General features: G+C 43.7%; 1 protein-coding gene across 3 annotated transcripts in view; it reads left to right on the forward strand.

The window, feature by feature from the left end:
* Positions 1-22,557, forward strand: part of TMEM255A (transmembrane protein 255A) — a 90,343-nt gene that overhangs the window by 59,883 nt on the left and 7,903 nt on the right. For all 3 annotated transcript variants that reach the window (XM_069102162.1, XM_069102163.1, XM_069102164.1), the window contains 2 exons: positions 1,393-1,555; positions 7,848-7,991. In XM_069102162.1, the coding sequence (XP_068958263.1) occupies positions 1,393-1,555; positions 7,848-7,991 (307 nt within the window). The remainder of the gene's footprint in view (positions 1-1,392; positions 1,556-7,847; positions 7,992-22,557) is intronic.

Here is a 22,557-nt window from a genome sequence, read left to right on the forward strand (position 1 = left end):
TGAATTCACTCAATATTCAGTCATTAATTAGTCTCCATTAGTAATTCATGAGTTTATTAATTAATCATTAATTAAACCACCTACTGTGTTCAAGGAACTGTGCTAGGCCCTGGGTATGTGAAGACAAAACAAACAAACAAACGAAGGGACCTTAGTAGTTATATGGTTCAACTCCCTCATTTTACAGAGGAGGAAACTGAGGCCTAAGGAGAAAAAGTGACCTGCCCATGGTCACATAAAGGATTCTATAACTTGACCTGGAAGGGATCTCAGAGGCCTAGATCTAGTCCCTCATTTTACAGAGGAGGAAACTGAGGCACAGGGAACAGAAGGGACTTGTCCAAGGTCATACAACTAGTAGGTAGCAGAGGCAGGATTTGAACTCAGGCCCTCAGATTCCACTATCTCCCCATGTATCTACCCTCACCTCTTTCATCATTCAGGCCCATCCTTTAGTGAATTTCATTTGAGTCCTATAAACAAGTGTCCTTCAGTTTATGAAGTAGATATGTTACTGAAAAAATATTCATACAGCATATTTTGGTCTCTGGGGGCATAAGGGATGTGCTAGGGAAACTCACTAGCTAATGGAACCATGAGGTTCCTTGAGTAAACAGAGCAGGCATGTCCTACATGATTGGATTATTGAGTTCAGTTTTTCTTAAGGTAGGACCTATCAGCAATATTCATCTCAATACGTGGCATTTAGGTTCATAGGTTCATGGGCTTAGAGCTGGAAGAGGGACCCTTAGACATCATCGATTCTAACCCCTTCATTTTGCAGATGAGGAAACTGAGGCCTGGAGAGGGTAAGTGACTTGCCCAATGTCATCCAGCTAGTAATTGAGTTGGGATTCGAATGCAGGTCTTCTAGTCTCCCAGGCCAGGTCTCTCTCTGCTCTGCCATGCTGCTTTTCATTCAGAGGACCATGGGCTGCCAATGTCATCACTCATTTTCGTGCTCTAACTCTCAGCTAACATGGCATTGCCTAGGTAGACAGAGCCTGACAGATTGGGTTTGTAGACTCATAGATCCAAGAGCTAGAAAGGACCTCAAGGGAGTATGTACTCCAGCCCTTGGCCTTTGGACAGGTTAAGCACATCTTCCATTTCTAAGTCATTTGCTAGATGAGACCACCGAGGGAGAAGAAGGGTCAGAAGTGGGACTTGAACCTGGGTTTCTCTCACTCTAATGCTAGCTCTCCATCTACTACACCACACTGCCTCTCATGATAGGAACTATACCTTGGATTGATGCTTTTATTTCCAGGACATCTCTGTGCTTTTGATCCATTGGGCCATTTGATCCCCATGCCTATAGGACGCCCTCAGGTACTCATGGGAAACTGATGTCTGTGTGTGTGTGTGTGTCCTGCTCCTTTCCCCATCCAGCCGTGTGGAGATCTCTGGAGGCTATTACGAATACATTGATGTCAGCAGCTGCCAGGATATCATCCATCTCTATCACCTGCTGTGGTCGGCTACCATCTTGAATATAGTGGGACTCTTCTTGGGAATCATCACTGCGGCCATCCTTGGAAGCTTTAAAGATATGGTAAGGAGAGAAGGGGGAATCTTGGCACAAAACATCCTGCTTGTGGTGCCCTGGGGGAGGGGGAGGGAATGAGACCTAAGGTTTGGAAACCAGGTAAATCTACTTTGGGTAGGTAATGTTCTGAATGGAGAGAGGTACAGTCTGGTTCATCTAAAGAATCCTGGCCTCAGAGGTAGGATACTAGTCTGCCTGGGATGTCTCCATGAAAGTATGAAGGGGAGATAGTGGTATGGGAATGGAGTAGTTGATCTCCCTGGCACATCCATGACATAAAAAAGATTAATAACTCTTGGTTGAATGTGTATTGTCTCCCTCTCTTCCAGTGTAAGCTCCCTGAGGACAGAGAATATTTCTCTTTTTTGTACTTCTCTTTGTAGCACTTAGGACAGCTCCTTCCTGTGTACTTAGGGAGCATTTAATAAATGCTTTGTCATTCATTCATTCTATTAATTATTCCTCCATTCATTCATGACATGCTTCTCAGGTGCCATCTGAGGCCTCTTCTGGTTTCCTTCTTTCAGAGATGCTCCAGTTTATGAGAATCCTTGAAATCTGCCATCATGAGCTAAACTGGCCAATCCCCTGCAGTATTCTGTCTCTGACAAGGAACTGAGGGCTTATTGGGCTTCCCTGGCATTCATTTTGTTTCTCCTTGGTCACCTAACTTGATTCATTTCTTCACTCCATCTGGCCACCTTCTCTCCAGACAGCTTGCCACATGTGTCTTTCCATTGCCCTTTGAGTCAAACACAACTTTGATTCTTGTGACATTGTAATATTCCAAGAGTTGACACCATTCAGCACTCCTGGGAGGAAGATTTCTGTTGAAAAGTTAGGTCTTTGTCTTGGGGAATAGGGGCATTTTCAAATGCAGTTCAGCCCACAGTTTTCCTGCCTGTTTATACTATTGAGCCCAGATGACTGTCCATCTGCAAGGCCACCTAAGCTATATATATACATATGTATGTATGTGTATGTATATGTATATGTATGTATGTAATTCCACCCCAAGACTTAGCCCCAGGTCAGTTTCTATTACTAAAAGTAGATAATCAAGCCCTGATGTGTGTATGTATGAGCTTTTATTAACTGTTGTATGCCAGGCACAATGCTAAGTGATAGAGGGAGGGAGGCAGGGGAGACAAAGTCAAGAGAGGGAGAGAGAAGGATATCTATAGTTTCCTAACTGAGAAAATTCCGTCCACCAATGCAAGTTGGTACTTTCTCTGCCAGGAGGTTGTAGCGTATTTCCCATGGTAACAATGTACCCAGTGTCTCCTGTCCTGAATGTTAGAGGGAAGAGTGAAGGGGTAGCCTTTCTGCCTCCTCCTGGCATACTAATTATCATATAAACGCTGACCTCTATTTTTCTCCAATGGAATAGCCTGATTTCCAAAATCCTTTAGTGACTGGAAATATTGGTCACTTGGATTCCATTGGGACTTTCCCCCTAGTTTGTCCAGAGAAAGGTCTCTTTTTGTTAGTGAAAGGCAGGCCTTTGGCAAACCTGCAGAGCAGACCCAGCTGGGGCTCCCTTTTCCTGACCTTTTTTCTATCTTGGATGGCTCGCTCCTCCCACCCCAGGCCATTGGTGCCCTGATCCTCACACAAACCTGCCTTATTCATCTGTCATTTATACCTGACTTTGAATGATTCCCCCCCCCAGAGCTGCACATTCCCAGACTTCCCAGCTGGGGTGCTAGAGGGCTTAGTTCTCTCAGAAAGGAATTGCAGGTCTCTGTGAACTGTGGGGAGTGGGGGGTAGGGCAGTTAATGAGACTTTCCTTTGAGTCACACAACTTCTGTTCCCTCAAGGCCCAGGGATATTTGGGCAGGATGTTAGTGGTGGGATTGTGTTAGTGGGTGGGGTGCCCACCACCTGCTGCTGCCTCTAAAGCAGATGAATACCCCAGTTCTGTGTCTACCCTCCCTCCTAATACCTCCTTTCATTTTCTGGAAAGTGAAAAGGATGCTGGGAGGAAATAGCTTTGTGTTGTCTCTAGAGGAGCAAAAATAGGAAATTTTAATCACCTGTGATCATCCAGGTGAAGGATTCTTAGAAAGATTTGGCTCTTGGGTTGAGACTCCCCCTAGGAGACCTGGAGAGAGTAAAAGAGAGGGGAGAGAAGAGGAGTCTAGGTAGGATCGAAAGTTCCTTGATTACTCTGTATTTCCATTGAGGGGGATCTGCATGGCTCCTTTTAGGAGACATGTTCTCCACGTTAGAGGATCCCAGCATGTGAAGTGAGAAGGATTTAGAACCAGAAAGGACCATGGAGGCTAAGTCCTGACTCCAAGGTTTTGTTTATTTTTTAATTTTTTTTTAATTGTTTGCTTTTTGGAGGGGGGAGGGGAGGGCAATTGGGGTTAAGTGAGTTGCCCAAGGTCTCATGGCTAGTTTGTGTGTGTGTGTGTGTGTGTGTGTGTGTGTGTGTGTGTGTGTTAAGTGTCTTGAGGCCGGATTTGAAGTCAGGTCCTCCTGACTCCAGGGCCGGTGTTCTAGTCACTGTTCCAAGTAGCTGCCCCCTGACTCCAAGTTTTACGGTGTTGGAAACTGAGTCATACAGAGGTTATGTGACAAACCTAATCTGGTGCCCTGACTAGTGACAAGACTTAAATTTGAACCCAGAACCTCAGACCTCATCTCAGTCTTCCTTCTGTGATTATACCAAGCTTCCTCTTAGAAAGGCTATGAATTATTCTTAGGGGGTACCTATCCTGAATCGTCTTGATTCTGTCCTGCCACTGGGTACCCATGATTAGATTAAAGTGTGGGTGGAGAGCCAGCCTTCTGTATAGGGGCTGATACACTCTCTCTCTTAACCTGAGCTGCCTGGAATTCGATGTCACTCTACAAGCATTTATTAAGTATTTACTATGTTCCAGGCACTTCGCTAAGTCTGAAGGATACAAGGAAAGGCATAAACATAGACCCTGTCCTTGAGGAGTTTCCATTTTACTCTGGGAGCCAACACAATGAAGGCACAGGAGGTGGGATTCCCGCTGAGCCTTATAGGGGTCAGGGAAGCTGAGAGGCCAAAATGAGGAGCAAGAACATTCCAGGCATTGGGGAGAAGGCCATTGTGGCTAGCTCATGGACTAGGGAGAGGAAGAAAGCATAAAGTGGGGAAAGGAAAGAAAAGTGAATAAGCATTTGTTAAACATCTCTTAGGTGCTAAATGCTTTACAGATATGTCATTTAATCCTCAGTGAGGACTGTCAAGGTAGGGAAGAGGTCAGGTGGTGAAAAAAATACAAACATTCAATATTCGTTCCTTTGGGCTAATGTAGTCGAGAGTCCTGACCCAGCAAGCCATGATGTCTTGGTGCAGGGATTTTTTACCTTTTTGGGGTCTGGGACCCCTTAGGCAGTCTGGGGAAGCCCTTCTTGGAATCATGGTTCTAAAGGCATCAAGTAAAATACAGAGGGATACAAAGCCAATTATACTGAATTACACTTCTCGAGAGACTTTTTTAAAACAAGGTCATAAAACTCAGATTAGGAAACTACCTGGGGTCGGCTAGGTGGCGCAGTGAATAGAACACTGACCCTGGAGTCAGGAGGACCTGAGTTCAAATCCAGCCTCAGACACTTGACACACTTACTAGCCGTGTGACCTTGGGCAAGTCACTTAACCCCAATTGCCCTGCCTTCCCCCCCTCCAAAAAGCAAAAAAAGAAAAGAAAAGGAAAAAAAAAGAAACTACCTGCCTCAGTGAGAAGGATCGTTGTGGGACAGTGGGGAAAACCCTGCTTCTGGGATTACAGGAAGTGGGTTTCAGTCCCACTTCTGACAGTTACTACCTGTGTGGCCTTGGGCATGAAACTCCCCTCCCCTCCTCTCCTTGGGCCTCAGTTTCCTTTTCTGTCAAATGAGGAAGTCAGACTAGATGGATTTGGAGTTCTCTTTCAGCTCTGGATCTAGGAGCCTATCAATGGGAGACAAGTAGAGAGTAGTGAACCCCTTGAGAAGGAAGGAGAGGGCACTAAAGAAGGTTCAAAGAAGGATGTGAAAATGAGAAGTGGGGAGCACCCGTGGCAGCAAAGGAGCATGGGAGTATGGGCAGCCCTTCCCTGAATTCCATTTGTGCTCCAGTCTTCTGCATTTCCTTGGCCTTTGACCTTTGGGGGAAAGGGTTTGTAGAGGAGATATCCTAAAAGGCATTCAGGGCAAAAAAATGGACTCCTTGAGAGAAATTCATCATCTTTGAGTGATTTCATCAAAGGGTTTTTCCTTCCAAATATTACTTTTGTAGCTACAGCTGGGAAAGAGGGAGTGGGGGGAATGAGGAAGAAAGCAAAGAGTGGCCAAGCTACAACAGAGACAGAACCAGAGATCAAGTGACTGGTTAAGGAGAGCTCTTTGACCCTAGGCAAGTCTCTTACCTTCCCTGGGCCTCAGTTTCCTGTTCTGTAAAGGAAAGAGGTTGTCCCAGTCAATCGTAGGGTTTAGAGCTATGAGAGACCTTGTAGATCACCTAGTCCAACCTCCTCATTTTAGATGATCATTAAGGTCTCTTCCAGCCAGGAGTGTGCTGGTAAATGTTTAACAACTGGCTGTCTGGTAGGAAAAATGTATACAAGACACTTTTTTACATTTAATCTACATTATTAATATTTTCTCTATCACTTTGTCATATCTAGACAATCAACAAAACAATAAATCAAGCCCTGATTTGTAGCATTTGTCACTTCCCAAGGTATACATGTACACACTGAAAATTTAACAATCAGCTCTCGAGAGTCACTTTGAGCTGACTTCAGCATAACTGCTTCCAGCTCTAAATTCTATGATCTTCTGATAGTAAAATATAAGATGGTAGCCATGGCCACTAAAGAAGGACTTGACTCACTTTGGTCCCTGTACCAGAAATAAAAAAAAGCTAAGGACACTGATGAATTTGTGGTTAAGGAAAACCTTGACCTAAGTCAGAAGCATACTGTTTGAAGAGGCAAATCTTGCCCTGCTGAAACCAGGGAGCCAAAGAGGGGGAAGCCAACCACTATAAAATGAAAGTAGCTAATCTCAGATTGGAAATAGCCAAGAGTATTAAATGATAGCCCCAGATAGGAAAATGCATTAATAGGATTCTTTTCACCCTGTGTGGGACAAGACAACCCTTGCCCAAAATAAAAAAGCAGAGACATCTCCAAGTAGAGACAGGAAAGATTTATTCAATTATTTCTTCTTGCAAGAAGGGTGGTCTCGCTACTAGAGGTAGTCTAGTAGGAGAGGCAAAATACAAAATGCAAAGCTTGGTTATATGCCCAAAAGACCACCTCTTCTCCCCATTTCCACTCTCCTATGTTCCCATTAATTAGGAACTTAAGTGCACGGTCTGACCACAAAAATCTTGCTTAAATGTCAATATAGATGTGAAAGCAGACAAAATATGTCATCAGTATCAACTTAGATATGAAAGCAGAAGATGAATGTTCTAACTGTATCAATATAGATAGGAGAGCAGACAATATTTCATGAATCTTAGATCATAGTGACCATTGTAGCAGGATTTCCAGTTTTATATTTGTACAGTCAGATGGTGGTCAGTGGAAACAAGTCTGGGGACATTTGGGCCTGTGGTTAAATTTGCAGGGTCTGTGCTTTCCCCTCTTACACATTAGCTTAGCTTAGCAAAAACTTCAACTTGAAGGGGCGGCCAGGTGACTCAGCGAGTAAGAGCGCCGGCCCCAGAGTTGGGAGACCTGGAATCGAATCTGGGCTCAGATACTTAGCACCACACCCAGAAATAACTGGCCGTGTAACCTTGAGCAAGTTACTTAACCCCGATTGCTTTAAAAAAAAACTTCAACTTGACCAGGGAAGTAAGTCAAGGGTCCCAAGCTCCCAAACTCAAGCCTGGGCTTCTGGCTACTGGTTGCAAACTTTGCTAGATCTTAGGGCACAGTAGAAATTTAAGTTTGGGGTCCAGGCAATCTATTATTAAATCTTTGAGAAGTCATCACTTTTATCCCACTCAACCCCACAAAGCATTCATTTTATTGCATTTATTATCTTTTTTCAAAAATAACTGGGCTTTAAAGAATCAGCAAACCATCTAACCCAACCTTCCTTCTCTATTTGACTAAACTGGGCACCCAAGGTTACCCAGCAAGCTAGTGGCTCAGTCAGAACTCGTACCCAGGACCCCTAACTCCCAGGCATGTGTTCTTTCCATAACTTCCAGGTGCCCCTTGTCTACATGTTTTTTAGAAAACAAAACTATTCCCCAATCCATTCAACTTTGCACAAGGACATTTATGGATTGTTTGTTTGATGTTTTTTAAACAGACTCCTACAATTCCGGCAATGAGCTGTTCCGTGGAAAGTGCCCATCCGAGGGTCTCTTACTACTCGCGGCCTCAGATAACATCGTACAATACTTACTACCATAGTACACCCCGTCTGCCGCCCTATTCAGCTTATGACTTTCAGGTATGTTTCATTAGGACATGGCTCCCTTCTTTCCTTTCTTCCTTCCTTCCTTCCTCCTTCCTTCTTTTCTCCTTTCCTTTTCTTTCTTCTTCCTCACTTCCTTCCTTCCTTTCCCTCCCTCCCTTTCTTCCTTCCCTCCTTCCTTCTTCCTTCCCTCCCCTGTTCACCCTTTTTCTTAATAATCACATAAAAGAAATGTGTGTTTTTCTCTTTGGTTTCAACATGATCTTCATTTCCAAATAGGTCCCTCCTCCCTTCTCTCCCCTGGCTTCCACCCTTATTAATTCCCCTTTTTGCTGGACCCCCAGGATGGCTAGTGTGACATAGAAAAGTTGTCCCCACCACTGAGGTTCTTCTCACATGACCCTACAGCACCTCTGTGGATAAAGAGCTCAGGACCTTGTATCGTCCTAGTTTGCATCACTCTGACTAAAATGGCAAGAAATTGATATTCTTCTACTTGAATTAATGTTGGCATCCCCTGGCTTGGGGAATTCAGCTATGACTCCTTAGAATGTATTCTAATGATGAGCTTGGGGGATGGCCAGTAAAAATGCCCAGAGACCAGAGATGGAGCAAGGGACATCAAGGTAGCAGCAGGGAGGATAATGTATAAGAGCACTGGAAATGTAGGAAGGGGCTAGATAATGAAGGGCTTTGAGTGCCAAAGGATTTTATATTCAGTACTGGAAGTAATAGGGAGCTACTGTAGTTTACTGAGTGGAGATGGGGGTAACATGGTCAGTCCTGTGCTTTAGGAAGATGACTTTGATAGCTGAGAGGAGGAAGGACTGGAGTGGGGAGAGCCTTGAGGCAGAGAGACCAGCCAGCAGCTATGCTGAGTGCAATCATACAGGGCTGAGGGGATGAGGGCCTATATCAGAGGAGAGAAGGGGGCATACACCAGAGGTGTTACAAAGGTGGAAACAACAAGATGACATGAGATTGGTTATGGGGAGTGAGAGCTAGTGAGGAATCCAATATGACTCTTATGGACATGAGGGACTAGGAGAATGGTGTTGCCCTCTACAGTCATGGAGAAGGTAGGAGGGGGGAGGGTTTAGGGGGAAAGATAATGAGTTCCGTTTTAGACGTGTTAATGTCTACTGGACATCACTTTGAGATCTCCAGTTGGCAAGTGGAGATGGAAATCATAAAGGTAGTAGGCTGAAACAGTAGTCTCAGTTTATCTTTCATTTGAAAATGCTGAGTTACTAAACCAGCTCATTCAAAAGAAACAAGATAGGTAAAAGGGAAGGGGGCATCAGGGAGTGGTTCAGGAAGTATTGTATATTAAGGTATACTTATGTGAAGAAATCAGAAACTGGGGGAAAGGGAATGGAGAGGAATGCTGGGCATGGTCTGAACAGTATCCTAGATTTGGGGAAGACAAATTTCAAAAGGTTTGGAGGAAACATACACAGGATTCCATGGAAATTTTATAGATAAATTCAGCCCATGGAGGTTGGGAGACTCTTAAAGAGAATTCTGATAATACAAAGGGGAACATTTCAACAAGAAGGAAAAACAGGATTTGTCTGAAGAGACATATATGGCTGCCTAGGGAACTCACTAGCCAACTTAGTTTGTTTTTTTTTTAAGCAATTGGGGTTAAGTAACTTGCTCAAGGTTACACAGCCAATTATTTCTGGGTGTGGTGCTGGGTGTCTGAGCCCGGGATTCGATCTCCAGGTCATCCTGACACTGGAGCCAGTGCTCTTACTCGCTGTGCTACCTGGCCACCCCCCAACTTAGTTTTTAAAAGACATCTGTACATAAGATAAAAGTAAGTCTGAGGAACACAGGATGAGAATAAGTGTTGTAAAATTAAGGTTAGGAATGCTGAAGCCAAGGAGAGCAATCTCCAAGCTCCAATTTCCAAGCAATATCGGTTGAAAGGAAAGGCTCAGAGAAGGGTCATGGCTGCTGCTTGGGGAAGATGGGATGATGGTGATAAGTGACAACAGAGAGGAAACAAATCTGTTTAATTCTTACTTTGCTCCTGTTTTCTCTGCCAAGGAGAATGAACCTTGTGCTAGAAATGCCAGAATGAATATGGCTATAAGAGGGAATTGATACCCAAGGTAAATAAGAAGAACCCCTAGCTAACCCTCAATAAGTTCAAGTCATCAGGCAGGCCCAAAGGATGAAAAAATGGGCGGACGTGATTGCTAAGCCACTATAGGTGATATTTTCAAGACTGTGGAGGATGGGAGAGGTACCGTGGGCCTGGAGAAAGTCACTGCCCCAATTTTCAAAAAAAAAAGAAGTCCTCAGAGTAGTTATGCTATAGGTCAGTGAACTCAACATTTATTCATGGCAAAATCCTAGAATGGATCCTTAAAGAGATGGTTACTGAACATCTAGCAAAGAAAGCAGTGATTATGAAGAGCCAGAAGGGCTGCATCCAGATCGGTTCATGCCTGGCTAACCTTATTTCCTTCTTTGGCAAGGTTACTTAACTAGTAACTCAAAGGAATGCAATGAATACAGTTTACCTGGGCTTTAGCAAAGCGTTTGATAGACTCTCCTGAGGCCCAGGTAGCAGATATGGAGAGATAGGGATTAGGCAGTAATCCAGGTAAATGGTTTTGGAGCTGCTTGGATGGCTGGGCTCAAAGAAGAGCTGTTAATAATTTGCTCTGACCCCAGCAGATGTGTGGTGTATTGCCTGGGAAATCTGGGCTGTTGAGTATTTTTATCACTGACTTGGCTAAAGGCACAGATAGCACACATCGCTTTTGAAGATAATACAAAGCAAGGAGGGTCAGCTCACACACTGGATGACAAGTTGGGATCCGAAGAGATCTTGACAGGCTAGCGCACTGGGCCAAAGAAGATGAAACTCACTAGGGGCAAATGAAAAGTTTTACATTTTAGTTCAAAAAATAAAAAAAAAACACAAGTACAGGGAGAAGCCTGGTTAGACAGTAACTGGTAGCTCAGTGGGTAGAGCTGGGCCTAGAGGTGGGAACACCTGTGTTGTTCAGATGTGGCCTCAGATACTTGCTAGCTCTGTGACCCTGGGTGAGTCACTTAAACTCTCTCTGCCTCAATTCCTCAACTCTGAAGTGGAGATAATAACAGCACTAGAAAGCACTTGGCACATATAAATTCATACTCCTTCCTTTTCCCTATTTACATGTTGTCTGTCCATTAGAATGTGAATTTCTTGAGGGAAGGGACTGTTTTTGCCTTTATTGGCATCCTTAACAATTATTACAATACCTAGCATATAGTAGGTGCTGTATAAATGCTTCTTCTTTTCCCTTCCCTTCCCAGTTTGCCTGGAGCTCAATACAAATCACTTGTTGTTGTTCAGTCATTTTTCAGACCCCATATGTGAGAGGGGACTCTCAGAGGGGAGAGATTTAAGGCAGGGAGACCAACCAGCAGGCTCTTGTGGCAATCTAGGCCAAATGGAAAGGAGTCAGTAGATTTTCTCATCTTCCTACTTTTCCTTCCCCTATATTGGCTATTTTGATGGGGTTAGTCTCATAGAAAGTCAGACTGGGTGCCCCCTGAATGATTATTTCTAGATTAATTTGTTCAACAAACATGTATCGAATACCAACTCACAATACTGCTCTAGGCCTCAGGCTGATACAGACATGTACAGACAGCACCACCCCCTACCTGGCCAGAGTTTTGCCCTGGCCAAAGCTGGTTCCCAGTAGCATTATAAATATATTCTAACTGAAGCCAGCAAGACATTGTGAAAATGCCACTAGAATGTCAATTATCTGAGTACCCACTTGTGACATTTATAACACTGCTCCTATAGAATTAATCACCCCTTTTATATTGTTTCCTTTGACATATTTTTGTAAAAAGCAGTGAAAGATGTGAAAGGAATACAAAATCTATAACAGATGAAGGAGATGAAAATTCTGAACAAGTCGGTTTGTTTCTTTGGATAAAGAAGCTTCGAAGAGTGTTATGAGGACATGAAGGGATCACTATATGAGAACAGTGTAGAAATACTTTGGGTACCTTATTTCAGCTTGAAATAGAATAAATTGGTCTTAGTTTCCTCTTCTGTCAAGTGGGGGAGAGGGTAGCCTAGAGGGCCTCTGAGGCCCCTTCCAGGCTCTAGAGTTAGGATCCTGTGTGTGACCTTGGCTGTCTCTTTCTGTCCCTGACCTCAGTTTCCTCCTCTGTAAAATGAGGGGGTTAGAATAGAGGGTCTCTTAGGGGTGGCTAGGTGGCACAGTGAGTAAAGCACCAGCCCTGGAGTTGGGAAGATCTGAGTTCGGTTCCGGCCTCAGATACTTAACACAATAAAACTAGCCATGTAACCTTGGGCAAGTTACTTAACCCCAATTGCCCTCCAAAAGGCAAAAAAAAATAGAGGGTCTCTGAGGTCAGCAGGCAGATCCTAATGCATGGATGCATTATCTAGCAAGTGGTGTCTGGTTTTTCCGTTTACAAATGGAGGATGGTACTTGCAGTTACAAAAATCCTATATGATAAACATATATGCATAGGATAGGCAAGGCTGTAGTAGTGACAAACAAGGAATGTAGGAAAGGAAGAAGAGAGGGAAGGAAAAAGCATTTAAACTCCTTAAGGACTTTATATTTTACCTCCTTTTATTTTAAAACTTTTTCCCAGTTGCTTAAGCATTTGTTTTCCCCCTCTGACCCTCCCCCCACCAGATACAGGGCTGCTGTTCTGACAAGGGATACCACCTCTATAGGAGAGTTGGTGGTTAAGGAGGGGAGGGGAGGCCAGATTATGAAGGACTCTGAACACTAAAGGGAGGATTTTCTATTTGATCCTGGAGGTGGTAGGAGGCCACTGGAAATGATTGAATTGGGGGGGGGTGACATGGTCAGCCCTGTGCTTTAGGGGGATCAATTTGGCAGCCGGATGGAGAATAGACTTGAGGCAGGTGAACTCACCAGCATGTGAGGTGAGGACCCTGCACCAGGATGGTAGAAACGTCAAGAGGACAGAAGGTGGTGTATATAAGGAATGTTATGAAGGTAAAATCTGTAAGACTTAGCAAGCAATTGGAGTGAGAGGGAGGGGAGGTGGGAGCGAGAGTGAGGAGGATGTCCCATAGGTGATGAGGGCCTAAACCAGGGGTGGGGAACCTGCAGCCTCAAGGCCTCATGTGGTCCTCTAGGTCCTCAAGTGTGACTGACTGAATAGGGCCATACTTGAGGACCTGAAGGGCCACATGAGGCCTTGAGGCTTCACCACCTCTGGCTTAAATTATGGTAGTTATATGAGAATCAGGTGCAAAAAGTGTTACAGAAGTGGAAACAAGGGGGATGGCTAGGTGGTGCAGTGAATAGAGCACCAGCCCTGGAGTCAGGAGGACCTGAGTTCAAATCCAGCCTCCTCAGACACTTAACACAAAAACTAGCCATGTGACCTTGAGCAAGTCACTTAACCCCAATAGCCCTCCAAAAAGCAAAAAAAAAAAATTAAGGGATGAGTTCCAAGATCCCTTCCATTTTGAAATCCTCAAACCCTCCCACTTTTCTAAGCAGAGGGGCATGGGATTATTAGGACAGAAAGTTGTGCATGCTGTCAAATGTGGGCATGGTCTAGTTCAGGGCTTAAACTTTTTCCACTCGAGACCCCTTTATGCATTTCAGCAGCGTTAGTTGGTGTAGTGTGGTATGATGGCATGTACAATGCAAAGTGCGCATGCTTTGTGTTCAAGAACCAAGGCTGCAGTGAAGTTGTGGGATGCAGCATGGGCAAGCACTGCCAGAAACACCTCAGATTCATTACACGTTTGATTTTTTGATTCATTTTTGGTCATTGTGTGTTCTGAAATCTTTTACTGTTGCCAAATTTTTCAAGACCCCATGCAGTCACAACCCACAGTTTAAGAAGCACTGGTTTGGGGTAGATTGCTTAGTTTTTCTTTGTTACAAAGGAGAGTTCACTCTGGAAGGGAAGGTGTGTGTGTTTCCAGAATTCCCTGTAGTATAAAGACAAACGGCATCAATAAAAATGTTGGTTTATTTTTGACAGAAAAGAGCTCAGATGAACATTTCCCCTAAGTATCCAAGCTCAACTTTCTTTCAATGTTCTCAGTCTATTTTTACCCAGTAATAGTAACTGACATTTAAAAAACCTTTAAAGTTTGCAAAGCAAATATTATTTTATACTTTATTTCTCTTTGTAAATGCTTTTTTTCTCAGGGTCACAGATCTAAAGCTGGAAGGGACCACACAGGTCATCTACTCTAACCCCCTCATTTTACAAAGGAGGAAACTGAAGCCCAGGGAGAGGACTTGGCCAAGGTCACACATAGGATTTGAGCTCTAGAGCTGGGAGGGACCTCAGAATTCATTTAATCCAACTCGCTCATTTTACAGAGGAGGAAATTGAGGTCCAGAGAGGTTAAGGAACTTGCCCAAGGCTATACAGCTAGGAAGTGATAGAGCCAGGATTAGAACCCAGTTTCTCTGACTCCAAAGGAGTCAGCATCCTTCCTACCACACTACACTCCTACATTCACTGTCACTTCCCAAGGACTTCATGAAGTCCTCACCATTGAATTGAACCCTCCCTTGACAAGTATGGTCAAGCAAAAGAAATCAACACCTTGGCAATGTCTGAAAATGTCTACCTCATTCCACCCCCATGGCCCACCACCTCTCTTCCTAGAGATGGGAAGCATAATTGCCTGCCAGTCTTCAGAAGTTGAGATTGGTCACTGGTCAGAGTTCTAAAGTCTTCCAGAATTAATCAGAACTCTGAGCCTTTTAATATTGGTCTCCTTTATGTTATAATAATCATCATGTTAATAGTTCTCCTGGTTCTGCCCACTTCCCTCTCCATCACTTTATAGAAATCTCCCCAAGTTCCTCTGAATTTCTTTATACCCATCAATTATTATACAGCAATATTTCATTATATTCATAAGTCGGGCAGTGTGATATGTGAAAAGAAAAAAAAAGCATAGAATCTGAAGTCAACAGCCCTGGGTTCAAATCCCTTCCCTGATTATTATTATCTGTGTGACCTTGGGTAAGTTATGAACAAGAAAGAACTGGAAGAGACTTCATCTGAAAAATGAGAGGATTTGGACTGGATGGCTGGCCTCTGAGATGCCTCACAATTCTAGATGTAGGATCCAATGGTGTGACCTTGAGCAAGTCATTTCCTGGGCTTTAATGTCCTCGTGTATAAAATGAAAGGGTTGTAAGTGACTTCTGAGGGCCCTTGTAGCTGTTCCTCAATCAATGAGCACTCCACTTTTCCTTCTAGTCCTTTATGACTGCCAAAATTGCCTGCTATGGACGTGCTACCATCCTGTGTAGTTTTACTAAAGGAAAGAAAGGAAACTTTCTCCAGTCTACCTGGAGAAAGCTGAAAGGGCAGGAGGAGGATCTGCTTCTATTCCCAGATAAATAAAAAGCTGTTAGAAGAATCCTAGGTCTGTCTGTGAAACCAACAGAAGTGCCAGCCCACTAACCCTGCCCCCCTGCCTTCAGCCATGCTCCACTGCATCCAATTACAAACTAGCCCCACTGCTGGTCAAAGGATGTATCTTTTAAAACGTTCATCTTCTGTCCTGCCAGTGGGTCATTACCTCCCAAGGAGATCTTTTATGTGACTTTTACTTAGGCAGCATTGATTTTTCTCTTGCCTCTGAGAGTTGGGATGAAAGAGAAGGGTGGAAGAGAGACACTATGTTCCTCTGCCAGTTCTCAGATTCCCAGATGATAGCCCCTTATACTGGATGATATTTTTAGTCTTCCAAGTGGAGTTAAGTCAGTAAGCATTTATTATGTATCTGCTGTGTGCCAGGCACTGGGGCTACAAAGAAAGTCAAAACCCAGTCCCTGATCTCAAGAAAGGGTAGTTAGGTAGCACAGTGGACAGAGTGCTGGGTCTGGAGTCAGGAAGTTCTAATTCAGCCTCAGATACCTTAGCTGTATGACCCTGGCCAAATCACATGACCACTGCTTGCCTCAGTTTCTGCATCTGTAAAATGGAGATGATAATAGCACCTACCTTTCAAGGTTGTTGTAAGGATCATGTGAGATAATAATTGTAAAGCACTTAGCATGGCACATAGTAAATACTATATAAATATTAGCTATGATTATTAAGGAGTCCACAGTCTAATCTGGAAACATACCTATGTACAAATAGGATATAGACAGAATAAATCAGAGATAATCTCAGAGGGAAGACTTTAGCATTAAGGAGAATCCGGAAAGACTCCTAGAAAATGGGAATTTAGCTGAGGCTTGAAGGAAAGCCAGAAGACCAGAGATAAGGAGGCAGAGAATTCCAGGCACAGGAGACAGCCAGTAGTGGGAGATAGTATATCACAAGCAATGAGGAAATCTGAGGAATGTTTCCAAGGGTTGATTTGTGAGCATTTAGAAAGGGAAGCAGTGATTACAAAGCATCAAAGTAACTTCAATGAGGATAAGTCATTCAAGACCGACTTCATCCTTTTTTTCTTTGCAGATTTAAGTATAGTTAGGTGTATTGAAGAGACCCCAAAAGTAACCATTAGCAAGTCAGTGATTTACCCTTGTAGGGAACCCTATAATGGGATACCCCAGGGATATGGTATCGGTCCTATGTTGATCAACATTTTTATTGGTGATTTGACTTGTCACCTTTGCAGGTGTTGTGAAATAGGGATGATGATGATGATGATGATGATGATGATGATGATGAAGATGATGATAAATTATATAAATGGTTTGCAAACCTTAAAGTTCTGAAGAAATATTGGCTATTATGGCTGGAATCAGAGTGGTGCCCTCAACATAGTAAGGCTGTTTGGAGAAGGCAGGATAGGGGCAGGGGAGACATTTAGGGCAAAAGATGATGAGTTCTGTTTTAGACTTACTGAACTTGAGATGCCAGGTGGTGAGGGTTATCAGGCAGATGGAGATTCAGAACTGGAACTCAAGGAGGGACTGATAATAATAGTGTTTACATCGTGCATTAAGGTTCACAAAGTCTTTTTACAGATATTCTTATATTTTGTAGATTATATTTACAGAATTATTATATTTGCATGTATTATTAGATATAAATATACAATACATTTGCAGTATTATATTTACAAATGTTATTTCTTTTGATCTTCATAACAATCCAGGGAAGTAGGCCTATTTTTAGCCTTATTTTACAGATGAGGAAACTGAGATTCAGAGAGTGGACTTGCCCAGAGTCACCCAGTTAATGAGGGTTTGAGACAGGATTCAAACTATGTCTTTCAAACCCTAAGTGACAAACTGTAGGCATTGTGAACCTTAGCTGCCTGCAGGGCTGGTTATATAAATTTCAGAGTCATTTGCAGAGAGAGAATAATTGAACCCATGGGAGCTGATGATGCCCAGAGAAATCCCAAGAGGGAGGGTAGCCAGAAACAAAGGACAGAGCCCAGGGGTATACCCACACATGGGGGTGGGGAGGACTGCAATAGAGGATGGACCTGTGGAGGGAACCAAGAAAGACCGGTCTAACAGGTAGGAAGAAGCCAACCTAGGAGGAGAGAGAACCTTGAGAAAGAGGTGTCCACAGGGTCAAATGTAGCAGAAATCAAAAAAGGATGAAGACTTAGAAAAGGCAATAAAGAAATCACTGGGGACTTTGCAGAGAACTTCTTGTTTGTGGAGGCAGCTCCTTCTAGGCATTTGGCTGTGAAAGGGAGGAGAGCCATAACTGACATGGGAGCTGTTGCTCATAGCTTCATGTCAGCTGCACATTTGCTAAGCCTGCCATCTGGGCCTTTGTGATGTAAGTCGTTACTTGAAATGTTAAACAGCATAGAGCCAGGCATAGATCCCTGGGGCACTCCACTGGAGACCTGCCATTCTGGCCTGTTCTTTGGGTCTAACTATTCAGCCAGTTCCAAATCCTTCTGATTGTATTGTCATCTGGATCAGTGGTTTCCAAGTGGGAGCAGGGGCCACTGGTGGGCCATGGCATCCATCCAGGAGACCATGGCCTGACCCCAAGGGAAGTCAAAACCAGTCAGAGTGTGGGGAGACAGGCTGAATTCTACCTGCTGTGCCAACATTACCCTTAATCTCCAACACTTCTCTACTTCATCTCCTCCTTTGGCCCCTTGGGGCCGTTAAAACGTAAACTAACTACTACCCAGAGCAGCTCACAGGTATCCCTGAGAAAATCCTGGTCCCCCAGATCATCTTGTGGCTATGGCATCATCCTTTGGAGGCCAGGCTTTGCCATTGGTGGGCAGTGACATGTGAGTAAGAGCCAGACGTTTCCCCTCCCTCTCCTTTCCCATTTCATTTATTGGGAAAGTCACCCAGAATGGATGGCTTCCAATCTGGAATGCAAATCTTAGTACATTACCTCCACCCCCCCGCCCACTACCTCCCCTGCCCAAATCTCACCCATCTTCCAAACTTCTCTGTTACAGTCAAGGGGGCTACCATCCTTCCACTTGTCTAAGTTCTCATGACCTTGGCATCATCTTGGATGCCTCACTTTCCCATGCCCCACATCCATATAACCCATCTTGTCAGGTGCCAGATCTTAGCATTTCTGCCTTAATGCCTCTAACATCTATATCCCCACCTCCACCACCCTCATCACCTCTCACCAGGACTATTGCAATGGCCTCCTAACAGTCTCTCTGTCACAAGTCTCTCCCTTTTCCAATCCATCAACCACACAGCTATAACAGTGATTTTCCTAAAGTGTAGGTCTAATCATGTTACTCCCTTACTCAATAAATTCCAGGGGCTCCCTACTGATTGTAGGATCAAATATTATTTCATCTTTATCTCCTCCTTTTCTATTTTTGTGTATATTTTATAATGTACACAGTGATTAATATACTAATACATATAGGTCATAAATAACTTAATATACATACATTAAGGTCACAAGCTCAATGAAGTTTCACTTTTGAGGTACATGATCAAAAAAGTATGGTGTTCACTCCAGTGAGATCTACATTTTTTCTCTACAGAATCTACGTTTTTTTCATCAGAGCAGTGTGATATGCTTTATCACAGACTTTGCTAAAAGCTAGATAATCTCTATCTGTAGCACTCCTCTGATATGCTGTTTTTAGTAACCCAGTGCAAAAATGGAAATGAGGTTAGTCTGGCATGAGCTGTTCTTAATGAAGCCCTGCTGGCTCTTTGTAGTCACTGCTTCCTTTTCTAGGTGTTCACTAACCATCCCTTTAATGACTTGTTCTCAGATTTTCCCAGGAGTAGAAATCAAGCTCATTGGCTTCTAGTTTGCAGACTCTGTTCTCTTTCTTTGTTAAAAAATTGCAATATTTCCCCTTCTCCCATCCTGCTTAACCGGTACCTCCCCCTTTCTCTGCCATCTTTTGAATATCACTGATAGTGACTCAGCAGTCAGATTGCCAGCTTTTTCAGTACCCAAGGATGTAAGTCATTTGGGCCTATTGGCTTGAAGTTATCCTGGGTGGCTGCATGCCCTCTTCCTATCCAGCCCCCATGTTAGCCACCCAATCCAAAGAGAAAAAAGAAGCAAAATAAAAATTAAGCAGCTTAGCCTCCTCTCTGTTATTACCATGATCCCATGTCTCCCTTCTTCCATCTTCCTTCTCTTTCTGACAACTGCTGGTTTTCCTCTTCATTGGAATTGTTTCCCTTTATGTCTCTAGAATTTCATTCTTAGTGAGAGTTTCCCAACTCTTCTGAGCTGGCTTCCTGATTAGAATGTTTTAGTTCATGGGATCTTACCTCAACCCTTTGAAAATTGCTTTCTTGAAGGATCAGTTGGAGCTTACAGTTGACTGGCAATAAATAACTCTGATGCCAGGCCCAACTTGTATACCTTAAGAGAGGTACAAAGTGCTCCATGGATTGTGGCAAGGGAGGCACTATGTCTGCATGGAGAGGGTCACAGAAGGCTTCAGGAAGAAGGGAGTATTGAGAGCAGCCTTGAGAGATGGGTAGGTTTCAACAGGCAGGAATTGAAGGGGGTAGAGGGGGAACAGGAAATTCCAGAAAGAGGAAAGGGTGTGAGCCTTTCAGAGGTAAGAACAGAGTACAACTAATAGTTTGGTTTGTTGAACATATGGAACATGCAGGAGAATTGTAAGATATCAGACTGGAAAAGTAGAGTTGGGCCAGATTTTGAAAGACCTTGAATGTCAGGCTAAATTTTTACTTAGTTCTGAAATAAGAGGCAAAACTGATAGACTGCTTTAAGATTTGCAGAGAATTTTACATGCCTTAGCTTATTTAATTGCCTCATCAACCCTGTGAGACAGGTAGTTCAAGCATTAGTAGCCCCATTTTGCAGGTAAGGAAACTGAGGCTCAAAAAACCATTCAGTGACTCATCCATAGTCACACGGGTAATATAGTGCTGAAGGTTCTGTTTGAACCCAGACCTCCCTGCTCCCAGGGCCATCACTATCCACTACAACTCTCCAGAGGTAATTGGGATCTACTGAAAGTTTCTGAGTAGGGCAGTGGTGTGGTTGGCACTGGGCTTTCAGGGTCCTACTTCTCCCTCCATACTCCCCTAATTGAGTTAGGATTCTTTTTGCCCAAGTAATTATTCCAAATTGCTCTTGTAGTGAGTGGGGTGGGGGTGGTTAGGGGGCCAGGTGGGGGAGGGAAAGGGAAGGCAGGAGGAAGGGAGAGGCCAGGCTCTAGGCTTCCTCCCAGTGTGGTACAATTTGGAGCCCCCTCAGGTCGCCACTGAGGAGGAGCAGGAAGGACTAGGCTGACTGGCCCCAGCAGTAGGCGATTTCGATGGCCTTTCATGGCCTGTGGTGTACTGGGAAAAATCAAAGGCCTGGCCTCTCCAACTGCCCATCCCATTAATAAGAGCAGACTCGAGCTGGGACCAAAATGCACCAGCCTGCTCTCCAGCTGGAACAAGGCTATGTGGTCTCCAAGGTGCCGACTGTTGCTAGGCAGCCACATGCTAATGTCTGGGCTCATCTTTAACCCCTGCCTCTCCCTTCTCCATTGCCTCAGCCAGACACACACGTGCAATGCACACTCCTATGCAGAGATGCTCTGACACACGTACGCACACTCTCACACAGACTCATACACACTCTCTCACGCACTCTCCCACACACTCGGAAACCCACACTCACAACACATACATGCTCTCACACGCTGATACACGTCCACACATGTTCTCACACTTCATGTACACATGCCCTCAAATACATATTACACATATACACATTTACATACTTTTATAAAACTCATAATATAGCCATACATGCTCACACATGCCCACACAGTATCCTCACACATACACGCAAGCTCTCACATACATGCTCACACACTCACATGTACATGCTCACACACTCACATGTGTACAACACTCAGCATATATCCACATATGCTTGTTTATCTACACACTCACCAGCTCACATGCAATGACACACACATATACTCTCATGTATATACATTTAACTCATACATTTATTTGCATTGACCTGCTCACACTCATCTTTACACATTTATACCAACATGCTCACACTCATACACATGTACACATCTCACACACTACAAACACATACCCTCAGACATGTACACACATATATGCATGTGCTCACACTCGGGCTCACACTGACACCTACATTGCTACTTCCACACACACATTCACATACCTCATTCACAAATTCTCACACATACATACTCATACATGTTCTAGCACCCTCATGCACACAGTCACGCTTATACTCTCATGTGTACAGCACTCACACATTCAAATGTACACACATGTTTATGTACATACACTTTTACGTTCTCACAAACATCCCCACATTGTCATCTATACACATATGCACATGTACACACATACACTCTCACATTCTGACCCAGCAACGTAAACATGGATCTCACACACAGCCACACAACACACACACACATACAGGCACATGCTTATACATACTCAGACACATAGATACATACACATACACTGACACATGCTCACTCATACATTTACACACTCTCACATATGCTTATGCTCAGCCATGCTCATGCTTACACACCCACACATGCTCACACTCATACATTTGTGCATACATGCATTCTCACACATATGCTCACACTTATACACTCATTCTTTCACATACACTAATATACACAGTACTCTCACACACATCCATGTTCACACATATACATGCTTTCATTCACATGTGCAATACATATTCACACATTTACACACATGCTCACATACACATCCTGTCTCACATTTATGGCCACACTTACATTGCCTGCTCACACACACATGCCCTTTCTCACATGCTCTCACACTCATCTACACACACATGCTTACATACAGTCACACACCCTCACACTCATACACATGCTCACTCATACACACGTACGCATAAACACACAGTGCTCTCACAAATATACATGCTCTCATATATGATCATGTGTTCATCACATGCATACTCACACGCAGCTGCTTTCACAGTCTCACATTTATACACATGTACATCCTCTCATACACTCAGACACATATGATCACATATCCATCTGTTCTCTCTCATACAAATAATCACAGATATCCACACACACAGTCTCACACTCATACACACAATCATGCATACATACTCACACATACACACCCAT

This window comes from Petaurus breviceps, unplaced genomic scaffold (assembly GCF_028583685.1).
Source record: "Petaurus breviceps papuanus isolate PSGF00001 unplaced genomic scaffold, PetGlider_PUasm1.0 532, whole genome shotgun sequence".
Lineage (NCBI taxonomy): Eukaryota > Metazoa > Chordata > Mammalia > Diprotodontia > Petauridae > Petaurus > Petaurus breviceps.